The 21939-nt window shown below is 37.0% G+C and overlaps 1 protein-coding gene across 1 annotated transcript in view; it reads left to right on the plus strand.

Moving 5' to 3' along the window:
• Positions 1-21261, plus strand: part of RUNDC3B (RUN domain containing 3B) — a 50698-nt gene extending 29437 nt beyond the window's left edge. Inside the window, exons 8-11 of the mRNA XM_063150807.1 lie at positions 754-911; positions 17258-17404; positions 17771-17886; positions 18892-21261. Of these exons, the coding sequence (XP_063006877.1) occupies positions 754-911; positions 17258-17404; positions 17771-17886; positions 18892-19037 (567 nt within the window). The 3' untranslated portion in view covers positions 19038-21261. The remainder of the gene's footprint in view (positions 1-753; positions 912-17257; positions 17405-17770; positions 17887-18891) is intronic.
• Positions 21262-21939: the final 678 nt, after the last annotated feature.

Raw genomic sequence — 21939 nt, forward strand, 5'->3', positions numbered from 1 at the left:
ACACTAGTAGCACTTTGTTACCAGCTAATGTGAACCTGTTTTCTTAACTCAGGAGTTGAGAACAGACACATCCATTCTGTGTCTCTGAAAACTACCTTGTTTTTAATACCTTTTTTAAAACGTGGGCATGTTATAAACAGTTGCACATTTTTCCACAGGTTTCAAGGAATGTGCACAATTTTAGTGTAGACTTATGGTATCTGGTTTTAATTGACAATTTCTAAGAAGTTACTAACACCTGACGTGCTGGAACCTTCTTTGTCGTTTTAATGTGTAATTCAAAATTTCAAAGAAACTTTAAAATAACATTGGATATTTTATTAATAGTAATTCTGGATCTCTAACTATAAAGATCCATGTAGACATAGTCTACTCTTACCCTAGTGTATTATCTAATATCCTGCACCTGTTCAGTTGTAGAATTCTGATTTGTTTTCTTGTACTTGTGACAGTTGTTTTTGAAAGATCATTTAGTGTTTCTTGCTGGTGGCTTTCCTGTCTCATTTTTTCATCCATTTTTCTACTCCTCTGCAAGAGTATAAATAAGTATATGATTTTCCTGTTGCCTACTAGGAAATCTCAAACTAATCTAAAGTCAATTTACTAGTCTGTTTAAAAATAAATAATTAAAAAACCTACAACAAACCCAAAATAAAATTGTATACATCATAAACCAACAAATATGAACGTGTATAATCTAAAGTGGTTTTGATAGTGTGTTCTTCAAAGTTTTCTAATAACTTACATTTTCAGGGTTATCTTGAAGAATTGGTACGACTCAGAGAAAACCAGCTGTCTGAATCTGTCTCACAGAATAAACTGCTGTTACAAAGAATTGAAGATATGGATCTAGCCCATAAAATGGAGAAGGAGCAGCTGGAATATATCATTGTGGAACTGCAAGACCAGTTGTAAGTTAGCATAATGGAGAAGCATTGCTACAGCAGCATTACTTAAATTATTTAAGTTATATAACTATACAATATGTGGAGTTTCTAATCCTGTGGAAATGAGTCAACTTCTTAAAGAAATTGATGTATTTTAGCTTTTTTTTTTTTTTAATCTGACAAGTCTTAGATTTGGGAATGGTTCCCTGGAAACCGTAGAATAATTCTGAATAATTCTGAGATTAAATATTTATTCTGAATTCAGAATAATTCTGAGATTAAATATTTAAATTTTTAAAATCTGAAATAGCTTACAGTAACTTGCTTAAATTTTATACACATTTTTATAAAACGTTCTTTATATTTCATTGCTTCTAGTTTTAAGACTACCCCTAAAAGTATTGAAACCAGCTACCTTGTGAAGACCATTTTTTAAAAGTTAGGCAAGAGGGGTAAAAAATATTTATTTTCTTTGGCTAGATTTTAATTTATTTGTGATGGCTCAGACACGGTAGAAGTTAGTCTGATAGTCCTGAAACTATTCAAACTGGCAAAGCAGTTCACTGTCACCTTTTCTTCAATGTAAGGCAAAATGCTAAAACAGTAGAAGGCTTATTTTTTTCTTTTTATAGCATATGTGATTTCTAGTATGATAAAGTTTGGAGTATCTTACAATCATTATACAGTTTATCCTCTCAGCCCTGTCTGGGTGGGGAGGAACTCTCCTTTTGCAGACATTGCCACATTGGATGGGTCTCTGAGCAGCCTGGTGTAGGGGAAGGTGCCCCTGCCCATGGCAGGGTGTTGGAGCAGGATGATCTGTAAGGTCCCTCCCAACCCAAGCAGTTCTGTAATTCTGTGTTTGAAGACCCAGGCAGATGGAAAACTCAGTGATAGGTTGCCATGAAACTGCCATTCAACTGCAGCAGTTGAATGTTCTCTTCATAACAAATATAAAACAAATTGTTTTGCCTTAAATCTGGATTAATTTGTTAGTGTCTGAGCCCTGGAGTAACACGGCAGCCTTCTCAAACAATCCACGATAAAGAGAATAAATGAAGACACCCTCCAAAGGGGTCTTTACTATGAAGTAAAATATTTCAAGCTTGTAAGCAAAGCTTTGGGGTTTTTTTTCTGCTGCTCTCTCTCTCATAATGGATCATTTTATTGCCAGTGCTTGAAATGGATTTTATGAAAGTGTTCAGGAATACAGAATTGGTATTTTATTTAAGCCAAATGCAGAGTTGATTAAGAAAAAAAAAGATGTTTTTCCAAGTTTCTTTTTTTTTCCTTCTAATTGACTGTAAGGTTTTGAGACATACCTGTTCTTGAACTCTTCTCTGAACTTGCTGATATGCCTAATGATTCATGTTATACTGCTTTGGCATCCCTGGTTATTTGGGGGATGTGAGGGAAGGTGTAAACTTATTTAAACCTACGCTGATGCTGGAAATTTTGAATGCTCATACCTGCTGTTAAATTTTAGCTGAGATCTATGCAGTCAGACTGTTCTGAAGATCTCAGCCTTTCAGGTTTGATTTTGTTTGATGGCTTTATTGTGTAAAGGCTCAAATTGTGGAGTAGCCTTGTTGTATCTTGTCAGTGCTCTTGTATATCTGTTTGTGAGACACTGCAGTCAGGAGTCTGAACTAATCTAGATATTTGGGGTATAATTTTACATTTTTATTGCTGTGAATGTAGTGTGCCTGACAGGTGAGGGAGGGGAAGAAATATTCCTAGCAGATTTATAATGGTCAACATCAGTCATATTTAGCTTATTTTAACAATATTTGGTATTTATGTTGGGTCTTTTATTCCAACCAAAGGTAATCTGGCAGCAGAATGTGTTTTATCAGTAATATGTCTGTAATGAGGCATGAGTTCTGGCCAATTGCTTTTTATGGTCCAGCCATTTTAGAATGATGTTAAAGCAATACCAAAACTTAGTGTTTTACTCCCCTATCATCACTGGTATTTTGAAGCAGTGAATGTAAGTTGTAATCTGAATTCTTCATCAGCAGATAAGAGCAAATCTGGGACTGTAATTCTGCCCAAGGCATACTGCATTGCTGTTTGTAAAACACTTTGAGATTGGTTTAGGATCCTTTGCTGTGTAATTGAAACTATTATAAATAAACATTCTATACTTCCTTTTTGATGATGCTCTTCTATTCTGCTGGCTGCAGGCATGAAAAGCTAAATGTTTTATTTATCTTGTCAGTGGACTTGTCAGAATCTGAGTCTATATCTATTTCTGCCTTCCCCCACCAAAAAAAAAAAAAAAAAAAAGAAGGTGAGGAATATAGGTCTGACTTTGTTGACAGTATAGGCTGTTGCTGTTGCTGAATTGGAAACCAGTTAACCCAGGATCAACAGATCAACAAGGCCTTCAGGTTAAACATTAGATAAACATTAGATTTCCTACAGAGAAGCTTTTCTGTATGCGTGTTCACTAAGGGGGCTTGCTGCAAAGCATGAAATAAATATGGGGATAGGACATCAGAAGAATTTGGAAGGAATTTTTCTTTTACAGCTGCTATGCTTCATGTTCTGCAATTTTCAGTACTCTTAACTTTGTCTCACACACTTGAATATTCAAACTACAATGAATAACATGGTTTCCAATTTAGTTAAAAGATCTCATCCATTTTACAGATCTTATGAATACCACTATCTGGAAAATGGTGAAGCTGAAAATTTATCGTTTAGTTATTCACAAGAGTAACTTTTTTTGTGTGTCTCTCAGCTTAATTGCACTCCTTAGCAATATGCCCACCCATCTGGGAATGGGACCTCTGACTTTGTTGGCAGGTGTCTGATGGCAAATCTAGGTGGAAAAGTGAATCTGCAATAGACAACCTGATTATCAGTTCAGCACACTTAAGCTAATACACGGCTCATCAGGAAGAAGGTTCGGGCTGGACATTGGCAAACATCCCTTTACCCAGAGGGAGGTCAAACACTGCAAGAGGCTCCTGGAGAGGTGGTTCATGCCCCCAGTCCATCAGTGTTCAGGAGTCATTTCAATTGTGTGAATTGCAATAATGATGAGCCATTCAGGGCCTTCATTTTTTTCTTCAGATGTCATCACTGTCATGTGTTTTTTTCCCTAGGACTCGAACACTACAGAACAGTGCTTTTGGCTCCACTCTTCTCTAAGAATAGTGCATTTTTACAGTGAGGGTGAGGCAGTTCTAAAGGCCCTAAAGTACATAAACAGCTCTGAAGTTCTTGAAAATGACAACTCACAGGAGGACAGCCAGGAGAAGCCTGTGATCCATGGCATGCCTAGATGAAGAAAATAGTTCAAATTCTGTAACATTCAAATTACAGAATTATCATTTGATGGGATAGGGATCCCAAAGCATCAAGGAACTGGATCCTGGAGTATTTGAAATGTGCAGAGGCAGACATTCCTGCCTCCTCTGTGTTTCTGGAAAGAAATGTTGAATGTCTCTTGAAGCACAGGGACATTTGATTGCACACCCCACATCAGTAAAAAAAATTCTAAGAAGCACCACAATATAGGTATAATTATTTATAAATTATATAAATATACTGTTGTGCTAGTATATTATTTGCATTCCTAAACATACAAAAATAGAAATTGAAGAGTATAAGAAAATTATAAATAAACAATTTACCTTGTTATGTAAATGTTACATGTTACATTTTTAAAAATTTGTTAGCAGTACAAGAAGGGTTTTTTCCAGTACCCCAAAGGATTATCTTCTGCATCCCACTTTGAGACCACTGCCTTGAAGGACTAGTTAGCTCAGTCAAAAATATGACTGGGCAAAATCTGGAACCCATTGGCCCACAATATCCTTGCATTAAAACTCTTTAGCTCAGCTTAAACAGGCTTTTTTCCCCCCTTAGGGTGATTCTTAGTCTTTCTTTTGACTAACACACAACCTGTGTTACAACAAAATCTGATTTTGTTACTTTCAAGTTCAGATTCTGCATCTGAAGTTGATATTTATATATGTTAAATATTGATGTATGATTACAAGAGAGATTCATTAATTTCCTCATTGGCTCATTTCCTGCATATTGACTCACTGATAGTATAAAAATTGATCTCACTGATGTTATAAAAGTTGATCGTGTCAACATGCAACATCTTTTTAAACAAAGTGAAAGGAAAAAGGAAAGCATTGTATGCAAAGCAGAAAAACTCTCAAAATGCTTTAGAAGTTTTTTCTTCTGTTTTGATTTTTGCTGAAATGAGAACGGTGATTTGTGTAATGTTTACCACCACAGGTTTCCTCCAAAAGAATTTTTTTAAGTTTTCAGGTTGGTGTGCCTGGTGTAAGAAGTTGTGGCCCCTTTGTCCCCACTGGTGTAACTTTTTAATCAATTTATCACATTTATGGGAAATTTATTTTGTACATTCAAAATAACATGTTTTATGTACATACGACTATGCTATATTTTATACCACTCTTTTTTATCTCCCACTACTGTTTCTTTGTAGATCCCCATCTTGTTATGGTGTTCTGTGGAGGGAAGAAAAGTTAGGGGGGAAAAAAGTCAGTCTTCCATGTTTGGAATTCTGTTACTGGTTAAGGCATAGATAAGCATCAAATTAAATTGAAGGGACACTCACATCTTATACTGTATTAAGCTTGACTGTGGAATTAAGAATTTTTTTAATGGGTTGTCATATCTTAAAGATAGGTTTAATTTGTCTGGCTGTTCCTTCAGAATTAGCCTTTTCAAGGTCCAAACTATGCTATTCTTCCATTCTTAACATCTTAATAGAATGTAATATTTGATTATATTAATAATACTTAATATTTTAATATCCAGCAATACTACATTTTCTATCTGAATAATACAGCTGTATTTGTAAAGAGAGTAAATTCGGATGTGATTAACTCCAGGCAAAATTGGCTTCTCTGTTTCAAACACACCATGACCTACCAGGTCTATTATGGACTACATGAAGGAAGATGCACTATATTCTCTGTTAGCAAAGATGATTTCTTTTCAGTGAATGGTCATGCCCCATTTGGTTAAAAACTTGCTTATTAAAATAGTATCTCTGCTTGTCCTCGCTTTGTCAAAATGCTGTTTGTAAACACTCTGGAATCTGCAGCATGCTGCTGTGAGCAGGCAGGGCAGGGTCAGAGGGGAAGGCACAGGGCTGTGGAGGATGCAGGCTGTAGCTGGGCTCTCAGGGCTGTGGAGGATGCAGGCTGTAGCTGGGCTGTCAGGGCTGTGGAGGATGCAGGCTGTAGCTGGGCTGTCAGGGATGAGGCTGTAGAGGATGCAGGCTGTAGCTGGGCTCTCAGGGCTGTGGAGGATGCAGGCTGTAGCTGGGCTGTCAGGGCTGTGGAGGATGCAGGCTGTAGCTGGGCTGTCAGGGCTGTGGAGGATGCAGGCTGTAGCTGGGTTTCAGGGCTGTGGAGGATGCAGGCTGCAGCTGGGCTCTCAGGGCTGTAGAGGATGCAGGCTGCAGCTGGGCTGTCAGGGATGAGGCTGTGGAGGATGCAGGCTGTAGCTGGGTTTCAGGGCTGTAGAGGATGCAGGCTGTAGCTGGGCTCTCAGGGCTGTAGAGGATGCAGGCTGTAGCTGGGCTGTCAGGGCTGTAGAGGATGCAGGCTGTAGCTGGGCTGTCAGGGCTGTGGAGGATGCAGGCTGTAGCTGGGCTGTCAGGGACAAAGCAGAGAAAAGCTTCTCCAATGAAATGAAAGCAGGAGGGTCTGAGCAAAGGCTTTGAAATTGTGTGTTGTGTCTCCTTGTGAGTAAAACTTTAATGTGGGTTGCCTGGCTTTGTAATCCTAGCTCAAAACCTAAATCATCTGGAGAAGAAGGGAAGCTGGATCAATTTTTTTTAGCCCTCTTGCCTTCATTTCAGATAGTCCCTCTTTTAAGACTTTTTTCAAAGAAACTGAATTCTTCAACTGCTTAAGTACAGTAAATCCAATTTGTTGCAGCTACTTTACTTCCTCACTGAAAGGAAGTTGAAGATTAAATTTTAATCTTTGATCTTGGTAAGTTTCTTTCCTAGAATGTGAAAACTGAGAATGCTAATCCTTTCCTTTTAAGGCTTTAATGGATCCTGCTATCAAACCCTAATTCACATTAGCCATGCTTTTATTTGTAATGCTTCCTGTCTGTCCTCTGCTTCTCCCTCAAGTTTGAGCAGCACTTTGAAATCCTGTTTGGTTGATTTTCAACTTGTCTGCATGTGAGTTTTGGGTTTGTTTGTTTTTTTTTTTTTGACATCACAGAAAAAAATATTAAATATTCTGATAAAACTTTTTTTTAGGCAGTGTTTTGAATTTTTTTGGTGTAACTTTTTTGTTTCAAGTTTGCTGCAATATCATAATCCCATTCTATTTTACAAGGGTGTGACCTGACAGCAAGAAGGGAAGTTCTGTTTTTAGTGAGGTGGAAACCCAAGAAGACATGGGTGTTTCCTTTTTTGCAAATATAACTAGTAAAAGTTCAGCTGGGCGTAGGACATAGAGAGATTCCTGCAATTCAGAGAGAAACATACAGGGCAAGGTACAGAACTATGCACAATTGAACAATTTGCTGTCAAGCTTACAACATGATTATTCTGTTCTTAGAGTCCACATGGGTTTATTGTGCAAATGGAAACCAAAAGTCTCTGGGCTGATAGCAGCCTGAAGGAAAGAGCTTACTCTACAGGATGCAGTAGATAGAGAGGCATTTATTTTTAACCCCTCATATTTTAGTATCTTATTCTGAACTATTAAAAGGGGGTGTTAAAAGGTTTGTTTTAAAATAAACCTTAACGTTCTAAAAAAAGTTTAAAGCTTTTGAAGCTATTGGTGTCTTCGAAGATGTGTTGGAATATTTACAGGAAAATGTTTTCTGACTCCCGAATGAAAAATATTTTTGTAAAGAGTCTGCCTTCTGCTCCCTTTTGTTCTGCACTCCCCTTGGTAGGTTAGAGACCCACAGGGACTTTTCTTTCCCCATTTTACATACTTAATGACATTAGCATGGCAGTGTGTCCCCTTCTGGGAGTCTAATGTGTAATACTAAAATCTGTTTTTATACTGGCATCTTTTCTCTCTTCTCCCATAGTTTCATTTCTGTGGATAATGGTATTGCGTAGAAGTACCAAGCAAGAAAGCTTTAAATAAGTTACTTGGACATTTGCACCTCATGCATTCCGAAATCCAGAACATTTGTCCAATGTAGAATTAAAAGATTGGGAAGAGGGAAAAGGAAAGCCTTTCAAATTAATAATAATTACAAGTATTGAGCCTCTGAAGGCCTCAGTACAATGCAAATGATGTGCATTCATGATAGGAAAGCAGATTGTGTGGATTATGAGTTCCTTCCTCTGTCAATATACCTGAACTGTGGCAGAAGAAGAGTACTTGCTTTGGCATAGCAATCCAGCACACATCTGTGTCTTCCTCTTCTGATTTCACAAGAGAATTGTCTCGTGTGTGGAACCTCAGGTGAACTTGAGGCTTTGTTGTCATAAAAGAGTTTGAGTGACTTGATGCTGCAAATGGAGGGATTAGAAAGAAGCAGATAAAAATTATGGTAAATTAATCATGGTGCATAATCATTAACTGCTGGATTGCAGTCACAGAGCCTGAATTTGATTTCTTTGTGCTTCATCTGTTTAGATAAATAACCTTGCATTACCATTTGCTTCTGAGAGTCACAGGGTTTTGTGCTTAATTTCTTAACCTTCATATTCATCTGCTGTACATTTGCTTCTGTATTCCAAAAAATACTGATGGGAAAAGCAAATATTTCATATTGCTTGTACATAAATGAGAAAAGTTGAGCAGAATTTAATATTTTCTAATATTTTTAATGCTAGTTCTGTATTTGCAGACATTATTTTATCATTGATATACCGAACGAGTATCTCTGCAATTTGTCAGACAAAAGAAATTGATGTTTAAATTATCCTAGCTTCAGATTTATCTTATTAGATTTATTGGTTTAAATAAATTAGACCAGGAATGAAATTTCATCCAGTAGGAAAAGAGTGCAAATTCCTTTTATACTTTCAAAACAAAACTATCAGTTTCTCTGAAATACAAATAGTTTGTTCAAAAGAAAGATGAGTTACAGATCAATGTGCATACACATGATTGCAAAAATGTTGGAGGTTTTTAAAATTATGAATTATATTTGTAAATTTAGGTTACAACTTGTTTTTCGAGTTTTAACTTTGTGTCTTGTGTTTCTTCAATATTTTGTTAAAATAAACCACAGTCTAAATGAGTTCCAGAAAGGCTTTAAATAGATGCAGGGAAATGCCTGAAGTTATAACCTAGAAAATACAATCAGTGTGCTCCCTGATTCCTGAGCAAGAAGCTTGTATTAGCTGCTGTCCTCTTTTGGCCTTACTGTTTGCATAGTTTGGCAGCTTTATTAATTCACATTCAACTGCCAAGAAGGACTTATATTACTCAAGGCTTGCTGCTAATAATTTAATTTTTTGTTTGTAATTAAAACCTCTGCATTTTGAAAGAGATTATATATGCTAGTTTTGGCAAATGCTTGTCTATGTGTGTAGAAGATTAATCTTCCAATTACCTTGTTGGATATCTCTCATGAAACTCTTGCTGTCTTAATATGCTAGTGGAATTTTAAAGAAAAAGTGGTCATTCAGTCCACCTGAAGTTACTTAACCATTTTGCAGTTGTTTATCCTGTTTTTACTTAATTCAAAGGAATCAAGTTAAAATGATAAAAAACTTTTTGAGAATACCAGTTTTCCTGATCTGTTAAGAAGAAAGTTCTTGATTTATTTTTTTCCCACACCCTTGTAGAAATGTTTTTTTAAAAGAATTTCAGCTATAAACAGATATGTTGTATTTACATCACTGACATAAGAGAAAAAGAATCCTTAAATGACAAACTGGGCTTGAGATGATATTTACAGAAGGCAAATTAGACAATCTGTCAAAAAAGCTTGTTTGCTACAAGTCCTTCATTTCCCAGCAGAGATGAGATGATGGTTGAAGAACTGAAACCTTCTCCTTACTTTTTCAGTAGTTTGGTTGCTGATCAAGTTCATCATTCTTGTTTTCTGTCAAGACCTACTGTCTGGGAAATCTGCTTGTGTTGTGCCTGCTATCCTCCTGCAGAGAATCAGGCCTGCTTATTTGTCCATGGACATGAAGAGTGTCAGTCACATGCTGCAGTGCCCTTTTAGTGAGCATATGCAAAGTTAACATATTATGGTATGTTTTGGTCCATTCTGGATGTTCAGAAGCAAAGTCTCCACTGCAGTTAGCCTAGAACTCAGGAGTTCCAGCTGCTGGTATTTCTGACAGTATAAACTCACTCCAGTTATCCAAAGGTCAAGAAAATCGAAGCCTGTATAAAATTGATAACTAATTTTGTTAGGATATAGTTCAAGATCTCTCTAAGAGACAATAAAAGAGGATTAAAAAAATGCTGAAGAAGCTTCAAGGGCATCTGTTCTGTGGCCCAAATAGTGCCATGGCTGTGACACATGAAGATCTGTTGGTCAGTCAGAATAAGAAAATATGTTGCAGTAGGACATTCCTGCCTTTTTTCACTGCAGCAACTGCCTTTAGGAAGTCTGCTGGCATCTAACTGGTCTGACATCTGGTTTGGGGAATAGTGTGTCAATGTACAGGGCACAAATCTGAGACAGATGCTGTATTGCAGCATCAAAATCTACTGGTAAGTAACTTGTTTTCATACCTGCTGATCTAATTTCTCAAAGTCCAATGACATACCAGTCCAGACAGCTCACTGCTCTGCTAGAGTACTGACAGCTTGGGAGTTCCCTTTTTATTTTGGAGTTGCTTTTACAGATTTTAGTTATATTCATGTATGCTATCAATTTGAGTTTGCATTCCATATTCCCTGTCCTAAATAAAGGTTTTTAAAGCTTGTTCTTATGCAAATGTTTTTATTTTTTTTTAAGCTTTTATTTTCACTTTTACTTTTCACTACTCAGGTAGTTCTTGAACTGGAACACCCATCTGATGTAATTCCCTTTCTTAGGGAATTAGTCTGTTTGGTTTATTTCCTGTCTTCATCTGCTGGTAGGAGGGCAAATTGCCAACTGGACTGGCATTTTCTGGATTTGGAGAAATTAAACTTGCAGGTAAGAAATTACTGGTTTTTCATAGGTATAATTGGAAACAGAACTGACTTTTGTTTTGTTGAACAAAAAAAAACTTATGTAAATGGAACTTGAGGAAAAGGCTTCCAGTGAGTCTGTATTTGGTGCAAGGGAAATTGAAAATCTGGTATAGCTGAAATGACACCAGAAATTCTATGTGGTTATGGAAAGGCTTTTCTATATTAGCTTGGACTAAGCTTGGATTGAATTTTATTTACTTATTTATTTTTAAGTTCCCATAGGTAATATAGTTAGAGTATAGTAGTAAGTGACCAGCTATAATCACTTACATAATTTCTGTTGTGCATGCAGGAACCCAACATACAGGTGGTCTTATGTCCCTCTGTCTCACTGTTAAGTCAGGTCACACTTTCAAGATGCAGAAGTCTCAGATGTGTTAATTCAAAGCAGTAATTTCTTAATCTCTTGAGAGGCAGCTGAGCTGCCAAAAGCAATGCTAGTGCAAACAGAAGTGTTTCTGGGTTTTTTTTTAAATTTAAGAACTAAATTTTAAAAACATAAACACAAACAAACAGAACAACAAAAAAAAAAGCCTAGTAAAAAAAAAAACTATTTTTGATGCTTCATTTACACAGTGGCCCCTAACATGATTGTGCCAGAACTTAACAGCAGCATGGATGGAAATGGGCAGTAATTTGTCAATTGCATTTTTTTTTTTGTGTGTGTGTACTGTACAAAAATATATCCTGCATGTGCTTAATACTCTCAAAACGTTAGATCATTAAGTAAACGTCTCGAAATAATAAGAGTTGAGGAAATCTGCAAGTAAATATTCTGGAGAGTACCTGACAAACACAGGACAAGTGAACAGTAGAGGAGAAGGATGTTTATTGGAAGACTTCACCAATCTTACATTTCCTAACTTCTTAAATACACAATGAAAGTCAGGAGCATGCAGAGATATTTCTGGGAATAGCTGCGTAAACCTGATTAATGCTTTGGCTGCTTCTGTTACTCTTGAATAAATGTAGGTAAATTTACAGGCCTGGAGGGAGCATATGTATCTGCAGACACTTATTTCCACCCTGGGAGTATGTTAGTATTGATTAGTCCCATCAGTAATAGGCAGGAATTCTTCTCTTTTGTAATAGGCAGGAATTCTTTAGCAGGATGTTTTTACTGAACAGTTTTTTTTTGTTTTTGAACAGGAGTCTAATTTTAATAGTAGTTCTTGGTATCGAGAAAAAAAAATACAAATGTAAGGCAAATATTGGTTAGTTTTTAATAATGTACTTTAGTACTAAGATGGTCTCATCTCTTTTTCTGGTTGTTTTGCCAAGGAAATTATTACTTGCAATAGTATTTTCAATTTGTGTGGAGTTTTTTCTTTTTTTCAGATATAAAAAAATCCCACCACAATTCAAGTGGCCTAAATGTTATCCTGGGACAACATGGGAGACTTTGTATATTATACTTCCCATATATATATATATATATATATATATGTATTTATTTATTTATATGCATTATGGAAAAATCTATGCTGTGAAGTAGTACAAAGGGTATTTGGTCATTTTAAAATAAATGCCCTGCTTTCAGCTGGGATAGAGTTAATTTTCTTCCTAGTAGCTGATACAGTGTTGCTTTTTGGATTCTGTTTGAGATTAATGTTGGTAATAGACTGATGTTTTGATTGTTGTTGAATGTTCTTTCTCTGCTTATCTCTTCACTATTTCTTTATTTTATAATGTTTACAGAACTTGAAACCCTATATGAAGTTATCTTACACAAGTGTTGTTTGGGGTAAGGATTGCTAAGGGTACATCTGTTAACTTTCTGCAGATTATGGAACATCTACTGCTACTTTTTTGCCAACATGATTGTAAAGAGATGGAAATAATTGTAATCACAGAGGATACCACTTAGTTGGATGAGAGAGGGGAAGCTCACAGGCTCTCAGGCAATCAAAAATTTTTTCATGGCTAGATTAGAGAGCGTACCATAAATGGATTTAACCCCCCTGCTCTCATAATAAGTTCTTACATAATCCTCCTGCACTGCACAAAACCTCTGCACTCTGCAGTCCCACTGTGTCAGTCCAGGATACCCTGTTCAGCCATATCTCACACACTGCCTGTCTTTCATCCAAAACACAGCCACACAATCTCTTATCCACTGTATTCTCCATGTACCACCTGCCTTCCTGACATTACTGCTTTTAGCCACTGTTTTTATCTTCTTTTCCAGACTGAAGAAAAGGAGTTAACAGCTTGGTGTATATGCTTGTTTTCTCTCAGGTTTAATTGTATTTCCTTGTTTTTTAACTTCCTCCTTTAGTAAATTCTATTATCTCTCTTACTTACCCTCTTTTCATTTTGGAGTGTCCTTGCTTTTACTCCTATATTAAATGGCTTAACATACTTTCTGCAAACCTTATCTTGCATCATCCTTAAATCCTCACAGCTACAAAACCAATAGAACCATATTTTATTGAACTTTATTGAAAAATAGAACTGCATACTCCTTCCAGTCCTGGTGCAAGGAAAAGTCCTGCCTGAAACCCTGCAGCACCTCTGCACAGAACTGGCCAGCCTGGTTACAGTGTTTGCATTCTGGGGAACAAGAGCACTACTGCAGAAATTCAATATGCCTTGGATAAAATAAGTTGTTGTCCTTGGAGAGCTCTTAACCTCTAGAAAGTGCTTTTCTTGTCTGAACAAGAGCAGGACAGCACTAGATAGCCTTGCACAGCTTCTTTTCACATTGAGTTTTGAAATTTGTATTTGCTTTTTTCATTAAAACTTGATCATAAAAACCTTCCGTTTTAACTTTTTCTGTAGCAAATGCTTTTGTATCCACTTCTTTTCCTGTTTCTGAATACTTTTGTAGCAGGATCATTTTTCCTCATGGTGATTAGGAGTGTGAGGATTCTGTATGCTGTGTCCACATGGCACTTAGGGACTTGATTTAGTGGTGGACTTGGCAGTGGTGGGCTTATGGTTGGACTCAGTGGTCTTTTCCAACCTAAATGGTTCTGTATTTCTGTGCTCTTTAATACTTCCACTCTACAAATAAGTTTGGTTAAACAAAAGCAGTGCCAGTTTTTGCATATCAAGAGAGTTGCTGTCTGCAGGCAGTGCCTCTATAATGGCTGCAGTGGAAACTTATGAAAAATGTCTGCAAAAGAGCTAAGAGCTAAATAATCTACAAAGCTGGTAAAATAGATAGTAACTAATAGCATCTGGTGTGAATATTTTGTCTAAATTTTATTGCCTATGCTACTATTTTAGATATATTTGATACTACACTTGGACTGATTTTATAATTTCAAATCTATTTTTACATATTTTTAAAGATTCAAAATAAAAGCTTTAAGAGGACAATATTTAGTTCTCAAGTATTTAAGAGGAGAATATTTAGTTCTCCTCAAGTTTATTCAACTTTATGCCTGGTTTTCTTCCTGAGCATGGTAGAGTGGTTTAAGAAATGATTAATTGAAACTATCTTTAAATGTTATGTTAAAATTCCTGGGAAATTTTGGTGACTCTTTGCTTCAGAATTTCTTTGTTCACACTGTAGGATGTAAAAATTTGTGGAATATAGAATATAGAAATATTAGATATATTCAATATAGAAACCTATGTCAAATGCAAAAATTACACTATTATAAGGGACTTGTCTGTATTTGTGTGTCTGTGATAATGTGTCTGTGATAGCTTACAGGGGTTGTCCAAATGGAAATTTGCATGTCCATGTTACATGTGTGAATTTGTGTTTAGACCCTGTGGGCATAGTTGCTTCTATAAACTGTGTCCTGTTTTGAAACTCCTGTGAAAATATTCAAGATGTCCTTCTGAATAAGGAGGTGATTTAATGTACCTGGCAAACCTCAGAAAAACTTGCTATCTCTGTGTTTCAGTTTCCTCAAATCAACAAGCTCTGTGTAATGCTCAGTGTTCCCAGGGGATTGGGGTTTTTACATGGGGAAGTGAATACCATGCAAGGTACTTGAAATTATTGAGAGCTTTGGGTCAGCAAAGTGGTTATTCCTGAAAACCTCTTAGGAGGGTGAGGGTGTGGATCCCTGGGTAGAAAGGTTGATTCTTTACCTGTATGAATACTGAGGGAATTAGTAATCTTGAGAGAAGTTTCTTGAAACTAGTTTTAATCACAGTTGTGCTTCATCCTCTTTTTGTGCAATAAAACTCAGAATCTGTCTCCTCTGTGAAACTCAGCTCCTAAAAGTTCCTTACTGAGCTTACTACTGTCTTTGTTTTGTGGGAGTTCCTGTCTAAACAGTTCAAGTATCACCAGAACAAAAACTTTTTTGTAAAAAAAGACCTGTTGACAATGTTATTGGAAAATTCAAGTAAATGTATGTGTGCCATGAATAGTTATTTAATTTGCTGTGCAGTTGGCATTTTGGATAGCAACATGGCATTTGGCTTTGAACTTCTGAGTACATTTGGTATGGAGATGAGTAAATTAGCTTTTTGCTTCAGGCCAGAGATAGTCAAACTCCTTGTAGAGCAACATTTTAGTATTGTCTAGTATTTTGTGGATTGGAGGACTTACAAAATCAAATTACAAAATGCTCTTGCTTTTAGTTCTAATTATTCTACAGCAGTATAAGGGCAGATCAGAGGTTGCCTTGTGCTATTGGAAAAGCCTGATCTTGTCTTGGAGCCTGAAAAACTAGGTACTTTCCTTATTTCAGTATGACTTTTGGCAGGTGATTTCCAATACTGGCATATTAGCTTCTTCATTTCTAGAATTTTAGAAAACAATTTTGCTTCATTGGGAATATGAGGCAAAACTAATTTGAGCATTTAAGGTCTTCAGTTTACACTTTTTAATATCAGTTATAGTCATAGTTACTAGAAATTGTAAGGTGATAGAAAACAGAGTAACTAAGTGCTATATTTTGCATGAAAGCATACAGTGGACTTGACATGTCTGTTTTTTAGTTCATTCTGGAAAAGTATTGAAGGGGGGATGCAAGGGTGTTCAAACTGCAAAAAAAATTGGTGTTGTGGGAAGCATATCACATTCCCAAAGTGGGCTTGCAAAAGAGCTGGCCTGTTAATTACCATTATGCTGGCAGAAAGAACCTTCTAAAATGCAGTTGCCTTTCTGTATTGCTTTTGTCGAAGGATTCAAATGTCAACATTTTTTTTTTTTTGTTCCAAAATATGTCTCAATATGTTTCTAAGTTGCTTCCCTTAGGAAAAGCAAGCAGTTTAAGATGCTTTGTGAAAATTGCAGTCTGTTGGTCACTTGAAATAGAACATCTGGATGGTCACTAGTGGTGTTCCCCTAGGCTCGGATTTGGGGTCAGTCCTGTTTAACATCTTTATTGGTGATCTGGATCATTCTCAGCCAGTTTGCAGATGACACTGAGTTGGGTGGGAGTGTTGATCTGCTGCAGGGTGGGAAAGCTCTGCAGAGAGATATGGGCAGACTTGATCAATGGGCTGAAGACAGCTGCATGAGGTTCAGGAAGGTGGAGTGCCTGGTGCTGCCCTTAGGTGACAACATCCCCTGCAGTGCTACAGGCTGGGGGAGGAGAGGCTTGAGGGCTGTTTGGCAGAAAGGGGCTTGGGGTGCAGGTTGGCAGGTGGCTGAACATGAGCCAACAGTGTTCCCAGATGGCCAATTGCATCTTGGCCTGTATGAGGAATAGTGTTGATTGCTCTGTACTCAGCACTGGTGAAGCTGCACCTCAAGTACTGCATTCAGTTTTGGGCCCCTCCTTCCAAAGAGGACATTGAAATGCTGTGTGTCCAGAGAAGGGCAGCAAGGTTTGTGAAGGGTCTAGAACAAAATCCTGTGAGGAACATCTCGGGGAGCTGCAGGTGTTTGGTCTGGTGGAAGCTCAGCAGGGACCTCACTGCTCTTTACAGGCTCCGGAAAGGAATTTGTAGTGAGTGGGGGTCGGTCTCTTCTGCTGTGGCTGCAGTGACAGGACCCAAAGAAATGGCTTTAAGATGAGACTTAAGAGGGGAGATTCACATTAGATACTAGAAAATTTTTTTTGCTGTTCAGGTGGTCAGGTGGAAATAGGTTGCTCAGGGAGATGGTGGAGTCACCATTGCTGGAGGTGTTTAAGAGACATCTGGGTCTGGCACTGGGTGATGTGGTTTAGGGGTTACAGGGCAGTGCTGGGTGATGGTTGGACTGGATGATCTCGAAGTCTCTTCCAACCATGATGATTCTATGATCATCTATGTCCTGTCTTTCCTTTATCTTAAGGAATTGCATGTAATAGACTCTTTTTTTTTTTTTTGTATTCACAGAACTGTGCTAAAGAATAATGACTTGAGATCAAGACAAGAATTAACTACTCACCTCACCAATCAGTGGCCTTCCCCAGGAGCTCTGGATGTCAATGCTGTTGCCTTGGACACTCTACTCTATAGAAAGCACAATCAACAATGGGATGAGTAAGTATCATATTTATTTTGACTCCCCCTTAGAGGAACAGGGAAACTGACAATTACATATTTCCTTCAGCATACTTTGGAACATATCCTACTGGATATAGTTACCAGTGAAAGATCACTGATAACTAAAATCAGTTTCTCTTGCTTTCCATAAAAATTTTCTTCCTTTGGATTAATTTTTTTTAAAAAGGCAGAAAAATAAATCATTGCTTTGGGAAAGAACTGGCTTTGGAAATAAATAAGAATAGTGTTTAAGAGAAGAAAGATTAACTGCATAGGATTATTTTAGAAAACTTTTTAAGGAGAGTTGAAGATACCTAGTTAGATCTTTAAATGTGTTGCTATCAAATATTACTTGCTTTGCAGGAAAAGTTTTCAAAGTCTGGACCAACTTTCAGCAGAAGTCAGTCTTTCTCAATCCTCTCTGGATCCAGGTCACTCACAGGATGGGAAGCAAGATGGAATTAACTTGTTAAATGAAGGTACAGAGCCAGTCTAATGTCCTCCTTTAATTTTGTTCTTCATAGTTCTGGACTTCAGTACCTGTGAGACAAATTGTCAGCGTGAAGAAAATACACATTGAAAAACATGTTTTTCATTGTTATGCCAAGTGTTTCAGTTTCCCTAACAACCCTGCTTCAAATTAGTTTGGATTTATGAAGATACGCACCCCACTCCTCTGTATTTAAAGCTAAGCTTCAAATGTCTTGCACATCTGTTCCTTTTCCATCACAGAATCAGTCAGCTTCACTACACGGGGGATCTGCTGACATCTTTCTGCTCTAACTAACTTCTTGTGTTTCCTTTTTTTGGTTTTAAAAGAATGATTAAGTGCATTGGATTTGCAACTACACTTTCATTCTTACATCTTAACATTTATCTGGAGATGCAGCCTGACAGTGTTTCCATTAAAATAGAGAGAGGAACGTGATATGAACTGTCTATATAAATGTGATATATGCACACACCTCTTTCAAACCTGGATGCTTATCAAAGCTTAGCTGCTCCATCTTGTGGGCAATTCTGAAAAAGCAGGAAAATGTTGGAAGAATTGTGAAATAGTAGTATTTTGGGTATAGAGTGTAAATTGTTAAAAAAATAATCCTTTCTGTATCTCAACAATTCTAAGCATTAAATAGATTTGCCAATACAAAACCTTAGTGTTACATAACTGCTAAAATGTCTCTTTTTTAAACATCAAGGATAATTTTTTTTTTAAATTGTAAGCAGTATTAAAATATAATTTAATCCAAGACTGATTTCAGCCCAGGCTGTAAGGCATGGGTAGAGATCTCTGTACCACCTGGATAGAGAATGTGTGGTGTAAGTTGTCTTCCCAGTCACATTTATGAAACATGCCTGTGCTGAAGCATACCATGGAATTCACAGTGTGTAGATTAAACAACTTTTTCTGTTCTCTCATTTTTTATGGTGAACTAATCTTGTGCTGCAAAAACTATTAGCTGACTTCTTATTTTTCTTCGCAGGAAAGGAAGACACTCCATCATTGCTTGGTCTTTGTGGCTCTCTTACATCAGTAGCAAGCTACAAGTCTCTCACAAGCCTGAAATCAAGTGAATACCTTGCAAGTCCCACGACAGAGATGACAAGTCCAGGCTTAACACCGTCCTGAGATGCACACAAGAAGCAAGAGCTTTATGTTGTATGCATTTGATTTATGTTCCATGAGATGACTTGCAGTGAAGACTGCTAGTTGCGAGTTAAAAAATAAGCTGTTTTATTTTTTCTTGTCTCAGATACCTTTATAATTCACCAATTTGGTCAGTTTTCATTTGCTTCTTCTTTCCCCCAGAGGATTTTTCAGATATTCTATTTTAGTCTGGAATTATTTCAATCTCTTGTTCAGGTACAGAATGTATAATCTGATGTTTATGACTGGTTTTTAAAATGAAACAGTTGAAAATCAGACCCATACTTAAATGCCATCAGCTTTATTTCTCCTTGCACTAGCCTGGACTGGCTCTAGCCACTGTACTCTACAGTGCTTTAAATATTTATCAACTCCTGCAGAAGAGACAGGGAATCCTGAACACCAGTTTTTGTAGGAAAAAAATACCTAAAAATCCAGCTTTTCATCTGTGTATGTTGTGTAGGACCTCAGATAGCATATTTAACCTATCAACAGCTTCTCTCAAGTTGACTCAGTGTTAGGTTTTGCATTCCTGTTAATATGGCACTTAGGAGATGTCCCAGTCACACTGAAACACAAACACTTGAAATTGCATGTGAATAACAAATGTAACTTGATCATATAAATCAAGCATACATAGAGATTTGTAAATGGTGAGTAAACTCACTAAAAATGCTTTTAAGTGGCCTGGGTTACAGATAATCTAACATTATACAAAAAGTTTCTTGCTGAAAAGATGGGGGCTATGGATGATGGGGATAAGCACCTTGCAAAGTTTGGATTCTGTGTTTATTGGCAAGATCCCAAGGAGAGTGAAAGAGAGGAAACAATGTAATGACTGTATTTGTGTGTTAAAAGACTTTTCTCATCCCTGTAGTAGTCCAGTAGGTATTTTTCTTGCTTAGGTAATGCAGCAGAAATTCTCTTAAGTCAATTTTCTCAAAGTATTTGCCATTGATTTAAATTACTGATAGGAGAAAAAAAAAAAAAAGGGAGACGTTTTTTAAAATGTAACTAACTTACCAGATTACCCTACAGTTTCAAAGTTTGCAAAATAATTTTTGAATTGCAAACTATATTCTTAATTCTTTGTAAAATACAATAGATCCTTTATCTATGAATTTTGCTAATCAAGGTAATGCTTATCAGTATGATTAGTAACTTTTTAAACAAAAGTGAAATGCATGTAAGTATGTTGTATTTATAAGTGCTAGGGAAAATGCTTTTTTGTGCCAAAGAAGTTTCATAAATTGTTTACATGAGTAGCTGCAATACAAGACAGATTTTTAATTATTGCTTACTCCTAGGTGTTTACAGTATGTCACTACACTTTGTACAGGATTAGTTGATTTGCCTCTTGTGATGGTACCTTGGCACTACTACTTTAAACTGGGCATCATAGGGTGGGCTTGAAAGAGAGAAGATTCATTCTTGCTTTAACTGAAATATTTAGTTTTTTTAAGTAGGAGGCTATGCATTTCTGGAACTCGAGGCACTGTTGGATTTAGCTAGAGGATAAGAATCCATCTCCTCAACTCTCTAGTCCATGCTGCTGGAGGACACTATATCCATGGCAGGGTACACAACCACTGATGCTACTTTAATGCAGAATTTTAAAGCAGTTTAACAAAACCACCAGGTCCTTCAAGCCCTTGTGTACCCACACAGGTAATTTCTCTGTAATAAACTCTGACCATTAAATCCTTTCATACACCTTCAGAATGTCCATTACTTCATGGAACTTTTTTCTGTTATCACATTAAGTACCTGTTTCTCGAGTAACATTATTAAATATAAATTTGTAAATTAGAGATGCCTTTTTACTACAAATAAAATGAGGGAATCCAGATTCCACATGTTAACATTCTGCATCAATGTACAGTGATTTAATCGGTCTTGTTCGCTGTTAAACACTTCTCATGCCACATCAGTGTTTTGGAGGGGGCAGTAATCATGATCTTCAGTCATGTTCACTGATGGCTCTTTTCTTAGAGCTAAATGTGTTGTTTAGCTGAAGTGTTTTATGTAGTCTGACACGTGTTTCTGGGTGTCATTTTGTGCATGGGCAATCAGTTATGTGCATCTTTCTCAGTTCTAAACATTAACCATTTTTAAAAAAATTATTTTAAACCGCCAAACTGTATGTTTTGTTGCCTTGACGTCCCATGAATGTTGCATGTAAATTAAAAATTTTGTATCATCACTAGTTACAACTTGTTGTCTCTGTTTTAATCACACAGGATAAAGTAAAACCATTCTGTAAATTACTCAGCATTACTGAGTTTATAGCAAATACTTTTCTTGCACAAGGGGGAGGCTGGTTTTCTTGCTCTATATCATTGTGTCATCCAATATCTGCTGCTACTATGTTCTCTTAGGCTTTATTTTGTGAATTTACATTCAAAAGTCACAGTGGAAGAACAGTGTTAAGCATCTCCTCTGGCAGCACCTCTTGCCCAATGTGGCACCTAATGTCTTTACAAGTAGAGCATTTTTCAGTGTGTGAGGAATTTTCACCATGAACTCCATTTCTTGGGTAAAGCACACCCAAATGACAGTGTCTTAATGATCTGACTACTGAGTTAGTTTTGTATCAGCACCCCCCTCATTAAAATACACCAAAAAAATAGAATTCAACAACTGCATTGAAAATGCATGAAAAGAGGGAGGTAGTGAGGGTAGTTAAAAAATGATTTAAATCACATAGAGGCAGCTCTAATTTAGTAATTTGAGTGCCTACAGGCAAGTGCAGTGCTGCAGCTGATCCTACCAGGAGTGCAGCACAGTGGGCAGAGGGTGGCCGTGCCTGTGGCAGCAACCTGCACACACTCTTCCCTTCCGAGGGTGCAGGGCCCAGGCAGGCTGGCACACCATCACCTCTCCT

Source organism: Melospiza melodia, chromosome 1, assembly GCF_035770615.1.
Source record: "Melospiza melodia melodia isolate bMelMel2 chromosome 1, bMelMel2.pri, whole genome shotgun sequence".
NCBI classification, from domain to species: Eukaryota; Metazoa; Chordata; class Aves; order Passeriformes; family Passerellidae; genus Melospiza; species Melospiza melodia.